Source organism: Orycteropus afer, unplaced genomic scaffold, assembly GCF_000298275.1.
Source record: "Orycteropus afer afer isolate SDZICR_OR568_19922 unplaced genomic scaffold, OryAfe1.0 scaffold00034, whole genome shotgun sequence".
Taxonomy (NCBI): Eukaryota; Metazoa; Chordata; class Mammalia; order Tubulidentata; family Orycteropodidae; genus Orycteropus; species Orycteropus afer.
The window spans coordinates 10381766-10389167 of NW_006921621.1; the positions used below are offsets into that span (position 1 = coordinate 10381766).

At 40.4% G+C, this 7402-nt stretch overlaps 1 protein-coding gene across 1 annotated transcript in view; it reads left to right on the forward strand.

The window, feature by feature from the left end:
* PLA2G7 (phospholipase A2 group VII) overlaps positions 1-7402 on the forward strand; it is a 36799-nt gene that overhangs the window by 9137 nt on the left and 20260 nt on the right. Inside the window, exons 2-3 of the mRNA XM_007936296.1 lie at positions 1156-1277; positions 1924-2068. Of these exons, the coding sequence (XP_007934487.1) occupies positions 1156-1277; positions 1924-2068 (267 nt within the window). The remainder of the gene's footprint in view (positions 1-1155; positions 1278-1923; positions 2069-7402) is intronic.

Consider the following 7402-nt stretch of genomic DNA (forward strand, 5'->3'; position numbering starts at 1 on the left):
TCTCCTAGCATTGGAAGCAAAGAAGAGTGCAAAAAAAACAAGGGCATTTGGAAGCAATCAGCCCTAGGACATGACGGCCCTCAAGACCAGAAAAATGAGATGGTGCCTGGCTACCAATGCCAACCACTCAGGAAAGGATCAAATCTGGAGATCCTGGAGAGAGTTGGAGGGAAAACATGGAACAAAATCCAAAAACTCAATAATGACCAGAATTACTGGTTGGATGGAGTCTGGTGAGAGTCCTAATACTATGCCCCTGGGATACATTCTGCACCTGGAATAAAGCTCTCTCCTAGGGGCTGGCTCTCAGACCAATAGTTAACAAGATGTACATGTAGACCACTCAACCCAGGGTGACGCACCCACATACTCTGTGGAAATACATCCCTTGGTATAATAGACCACGAGGCACCAGAGGGGCAACATTCACACGGAGGTAATGCAGGACAAACAGGAGTGAAAAAAAGAAAGAGATAATGAGGGTTTTAATGACGCAGTTGAGTCAGAGGTCAGGACATATTGGAGAAATAATTCTAAGCTAAATACAAATATTGGAAATTGAGACTTGGTTAGAAATAGAGAATTGGTGAGAAAGAGGTAGAAGCATAGAATGATTCCCAGATTCCTGACTCGGGATGCATGAGATAGGGACTCAGGAGTAGGGGGGTGAAAAGGAAGAGTTAGGAATAGTCATTTAGTTTTACTTTAGACCATTGGCTTTGATATTCCTATGGGAAGAACATCAGGGTTGAGATGTCCAATAGAAAGTTGGGAAAATATATCTAAACTGTGGGGTTAAGTTAATGTTTTCAGAAAACAGATTAGATAAGTCATTTTTAATATAATCTGAATAGAAGTAGAACGTGAGGGCAAGGTCATTACTATAAGTGTCTTGCAAGAAAAGTTATGTCTCCCTCCAACTTTTTATCTTTTATCCTCCAAAAATCCAACACAGTGCCTTGCTCACAGAAGACCCTCAGTAATTACGTGTGTATTTTAATAGTTAGATGAAGAAAAGAGGGAGGCCATAGCTACTGGCATTAACTACAGTCCCTTGAAATTCCTTTGCATAATAAAGTCTAGGGTGGAACTGATGACAAATGAGATGATATTTACCTATTGTGTTTTTTTTTTTTTTTATTCTTTTTTTCCAAGCTTGGATCAATAAAATACAAGATTTGATGGTTGCTGCAAACCTTGGCCAAACTAAAATTCCCAAAGGAGACGGATCTTATTCTGTTGGTTGTACAGACTTGATGTTTGATTACACTAATAAGGTGATGCTTTGATTAATATAACTTATCCTTACATACTTTTAATACTGACTGTTTTCATAGCCTACTAGAAGGTATTAGAACTTGACACTACCTTCATTTAGGAATGACTCATTTTGCCATTTGTGTTGCTTCGGAAGAAACCTTTTACTAGTTTAGTCATTCCCTAATTCATTGCTGTCATTTAATGAATTAACTTGCAGCCTCTCTTTATTTTCCTCTTTCTCAATGACTGAGGGAGCTCTGGTGGCATAGTGCCTAAGGCATTTGACTGCTAACCAGAAGGCTGATGGTTCAAACCCACCAGCCACTCCTCAGAAGGAAGATTGGGTGATCTACTTCCATAGAGATACCACCTCAGAAACCCAAGGAGGGGTCTCTATGAATGGAGTCGACTCGACAGCAGTGAGTTATTTTTAATGGCTGAAGCTGGTTGCTTATAATTTCTTTTCACTTAGAAAACATATTGTTTGGTTTCTCTTCTCTTTCATAGCAGTTTTTAATCACCACAAGCAGCTTAAAATGTTCTCTGAATCTTTTAATGAACTACAGAGTAGTTGGGGCCTCACTAATTAAATATGCAGAATAGTTGTTGGAATATGTTTGAGAAGCAACTTCTTAAAAGTACATTAATTTCCTCTCTCAACAGGGCAGTTTCTTGCGTCTGTATTATCCATCCCAAGATGATGACCACAGCGACACTCTTTGGATCCCAAACAAAGAATATTTTTGGGGTCTTAGTAAACTTCTTGGAACACACAGTCTTATGGCTACATTTTTAGAGTTACTCTTTGGTAAGATTTCTGTTGATCCTATTTTGTAGGCTCTGGGATATTTAAAAACAAAAAACTTGAAAACAGCAAGAATTTCAGGCAGTTAAAGACCAAATAGGCTTCCTCCTAAACTTCCTCTAAGAGGGCAAGGAGAATATTTCTGAAAAGCCCATGCAATTATCAGGGAATCAAGGGTTCTTGTTTTTTCCATTCTGAATCTAATGGGAGTAGGTGAGGAGATGAGAGTACCAAACTGACTCTAACATCCTTCACAACTGCTCTTTGGTTTTTCTTCTTCAATACTATGGGAGAGCAATAATGTAAGAGTAGCATATTGGTTCATGTGGCCAATGCCCTGCATGCTTTGTGTTAGGTGCTTTCTAAAGCCAGGAAAAAGGAAAGAAGAGAGGTAGGAGAGGGAAGGAGGGAGGGAGGGAGAGAAGAAAAGCGTGGGAGGGAAAGAAGAAGGAAGGAAGGGAAGGAAACCACCATGATATTCCAGATCCAAATAGAATGAGCCATAAATGTCATAAATGAAAGAAACTGGACTTCATTCCCATCACCCACCCCCTAAATGCCATTCTCCCTCCCTAAGATAGCTCTGCCACCCCTGACAATCTGATGGGCATTCATCACTTTAGTCATCTACCTTACACTAGTAATAGACATTTCCATTCTTATATATTTGACCAGACACTACTTTTGGGCCAATGTTAATTATGTCCTTAAATTTTTTCCTCAAAACTATCTGCAACTTTTGGGATTCATTTGAAACATCCCCTTGGAGATATCTCTGGGGGATTTCTCCTTCCCATCTCCTCCCCCTTCCACCTACTTCATTGTCCATCCCCTGGGGATACTGGTTCAGAGATAATGATGACAAGACTATAACTGCATACTTTGATGGTGCTATGTGTCTTATAAAGAAGCTCTGATGGTGTAAGGCATTTGACTGCTAACCAGAAGGTTGGCAGTTCAATCCCACCAGCCACTCCGTGGAAGGAAGATGGGGCAATCTACTTCCATAAAGATTTACCACCTCAGAAACCTAATGGGGGTTGCTATGAGTTGGAATCAACTCAATAGCAGTGGGTTTTTTTAAAAATGTATTTTATGAGAGGAGCCTTGGTGGCACAATTGGTTAGGCATTTGACTACTAGTCAAAAGACTGACAGTTTAAACCCACCAACTAGCTCTGTGCGACAATGATCTTTCAATCTGGTTCCAGAAAGATTACAGCCAAGAAAACCCTTTGGGGCACTTCTATTCTGTTACATGTGGTTGCTATGAGTCAGAGTCAACTCAACAGCCCTTAACTACAACAACATGCCTTATAAACCATTTTCATAGCAATCATCACAGTCTTCATGACCACGTCTCTGTTAGGAGAAAATGAAACAAATAATTGCTAATAATAATAATGACAGTAACAATTAAAAAAAGAAGAAAATGTCTTCTATTCTTTTAAAATGGTAACCTATGTGACTGGGTGCTTTACTTATATTCTCTACTTTAATGGAATTCTTACAAAACCTTCATGAAATAGATACCATTTTCTCCAGTTTACAGAACAGAAAACTGAGAGAGTTTGTATAACTTTCCCAAGGTCAATAGCTAGTAGGCAGGTGAGCTACATCCAAAACCCTGTCTGTTATGAAGTCAATGCTCTGTCCACCTTTTGCTGGGTTGTGACCAGGCAGAATGAGAGGAGTCTCCAATTCTCAGGTTCTGGTTCTCAGTGAATTTTCCTGAGATTTACTGGTGTTATGGATTGAATTCTGTCTCCAAAAATATGTGTTGGAATCCTAACCCCTAGACATGTGGATATAGTTCTATTTGGAATTAGAATTGTCTCTGTTATGTTAATTTGGTACTATCAGTGTAAGATATGTCCTAAACCTAATCCCCATTGCATGACATAAGGCACATTTTGATGGTGCAGTGGTCAAGCATTCAGCTGCTAACTGAAATGTCAGCAGTTTGAACCCATCTAGCAGCTCCAAAGAGGAAAGACTGGGCAGTCTACAAGATTGCAGCCTAGGAAACCCTATGGGGATATTGTACTTTGTTTTATAGGATCATTATGAGTTAGACTTACCTTGACAGTATACAACAACAAGACAGACATAGAGGCAAGTAAACAGATTGAAGAAGGGAGACACCATTTGAAGATTACAGAGGCAGATAAATCTACAAACCCAGAAACTCCAAGGATTGTTGCCTAGTAGAAGCTGAGACAGAAAAGAAAGGTCTTCTCCCTATAGCCAGTATCTTGAATTTAGACTTTTAGCCTCCTTAACTGTATGAAAAGAAACTTCTGTACCTTAAAACCACCCACTTGTGGTACTTCTGCTACTCCAACATGAAGAAACAAAGACAACTGGTTAGTCTACTTTTGGAACATTCCCTCTAAAGTTTTGGCAAGACCTGAGAATGGCAATAAGGAGCAGCCTACCTGAATACTCTAATAGGAACAATCTTTCACCATAAATTGAAGACTGACAGAGAGAACTGATCATTAATGATCCTATGGTCTTAGGAACAAGCCTGCTGGTCGGGGGTTAAGTGGTTGGCTGCCAACCAAAAGTTTGGTGGTTTGAACCCACCAGATGCTCCACAAGAAGAAGATGTGGTAGTCTGCTTTTGTAAAGACTACAGCCTAGGAAAGCCTATGGGGTAGTTCTACTCTATCCTATAGAGTCACTGCCAAAGAGGCAGGGATGCCCCATCTTCTGACCTCCTCCTCTAACTCCACAAGAGGAAGACAGAATCACCATCAGTAGCCAAAGGCCTATTCCTGCGAGGCCAGACATGCCACCTCCCTCCAGCCCTTTCACCAACCCTGACACCAGCTGTTCCTCCCACAGCATCCACCACCTCTCTGCTGGGTTCAATAATTCACTGCACTGGCCACACAGAACTCACCGATTATGGGGCTTATTAGGGAAGCAATAGGCTATAATTCAAGTTCAGAAACACACTCAAGTCTCTCTCAGCCTGCCGTCTCTCAGCCGACAGTCTCTCTCAGTCTCTCTCCCAGCAGTGCATGTCTCTCCCAGCAGTGTGTGTCTCTCAGTGTCTCTCCCAGCAATGTGTGTCTCTCAGTCTCTCAGCAGCACGTGTTTCTTATGTATCCCAGCTGGCAGTGAGAGAGATATGTTCTGCCTCTAGGAGGGCTCCTTTTAAGCCTGGCAGAGTGACCACTGACCAATACCAACATCAGAATTCTATACACCTGAGAGGATGCAAACTTCGCAGAAGATTACTTTGTGCTGGTTCAACAGAAATACCCCAGGTGGATAACTTTAGCAATCAGGAGCTACTCAGTTGCTCATGGCAAATTCCACCAAGGAGTTCACAAAGACTTATGGCTAGAAAAGCCACACTATGTCATTTACTACACCACAGTCACTATGAGTCAAAATCAACTCAATAGCGGTTATCACAAAAATGAACACACAGAACATTCTTGAGTTTGGAAGACAGAACTTTGGCCTTTAAATGACCATTAACATTTAATTAACAAGGGATGAAGGTCAGTTGGGGGCAACAGCCCTAGTGCTCCCATGTTGAGAAACAGAGAAGGAATGAAGGGTGGGGAGAAGCAAAAGTGCTGGGTCGAGGAACCAAGAGGTCTAGTTATAGTTGCAGAACAAAACTGGGGTGAGGAGTGGGAAGAAACATGGCAACAGAGGGGTCTCCCATGAGGAGGCCACAGGGTTGGGACAGATGCTGCACTTGATGGATTTACTCTGGAAAGAAGCTAGTCTGGATCTTCGGATGCTGCCTTATGGCTGTTTAGCAACAAGAGATGGTTCTGGCCTCACTGAAGTTGTGAGCACCTCTGAAACAATTGCCACCATTCAGCTGAACAGTAGCAATATGGCAGCCACTACAGCCTTCAACAAAGATGCCCTTCGGAACTGGCTTAAAGAATACAGTTCTGGGGAGGACCTGGACTGAGCTATTGAGGAATTTACCCTGTCCTGTGCTGGCTAGTGTGTGGCTTCTTATGTCCTTGGGATTGGTGACAGACATAGTGACAACATCATGATCAAGAAAACTGGCCAGCTCTTCCACATTGACTTCACACATATTCTTGGAAACTTTGAGTCTAAATTTGGTATTAAAAAAGAAAGAGTGCCATTTATTCTTACCTATAATTTCATTCATGACATTCAACAAGGAAAAACAGGAAACACAGAAAAGTTTGGCCAGTTCTGCCAGTGTTGTAAGGATGCATATCTGATTTTACTATGGCATGGGAATTTCTTTATCACTGTGTTCGAGCTGATGTTGACTGTAGGGCTTCCTGAGCTCACGTCAGTCAAGGATGTATGGTATCTCAAGGATTCTCTTACGGAAGAGTGAAGAAAAAGCACTCAAACAATTCAAGCAAAAATTTGATGAAGTGCTCAGAGAAAGCTGGACTACTAAAGTGAACTGGAAAGACTACAGATCTTAATGATCAGCTTTTGTTCCTAATGTATTTGTTAGTTTCATTTAGTTTTCATTTTGTATTTGCTCTAAATTGAACATGATCCTGCCAGAGATATTATAAAGGGAATGAAATCCTGGAACTCGGTTAAAATAAGGACAAGGCATTCCACAGAACCTAACCTGAACAATTCTCTGACGCTTTTTGAATGCTTGACCAAGACTCACCATGAAAACTGTCAACATTATGGATAATCATTTCCTGCTGACTTTGCACGCCAAGGGATGCTACTAGATTTTTTTTCCCCTTTTCTTTCTTTCTTTCTTTTTTAAGTGTTTGGTACATTTTACAGAAAGGTCTAAATACTTCTTTTCAGTATTGTGACCAAGTGTTATCACTCAGGCACCTTATTCACACCTGGGGCTCATCTGTTCTTCCAAACAAGGCTTAAAGGAAATGTATTTTTCTTCTCTTTTAAATTATATAAATTACACAGTATGATATAATTTTAAATTATGATTATTTTTGAAGGAAAGCATTTAAACCTGTGGAAACTTTAAATTTTTATTAATATTTATCTACCATGGTAGCATCATACCAACCAGACTTGCTGAAAATGTACTATTGAGGCACATGTATTTATAAAATTTCTAATGGGAGTTCCATTAGAAAAAAAGATGTTTTTCTTCAGCCTGAGTTTTAAAGTTTTACCAAAAAAAAGAAAGAAAGAAAAACAGCTTTTCCTTAAGTTACCTTTCAGTTAACTGTGTGATCTAGTTCTTTCGGCTGCTTCTGTAATGAGGCACATATTAATACAGTTTTTACATGGTATCTATGGCCAACTGGAAGAGATCCATATTTGTGCCCATTCCAAAGAAAGGTGATCCCACAGAATGTAGAAATTATAGAACAATATC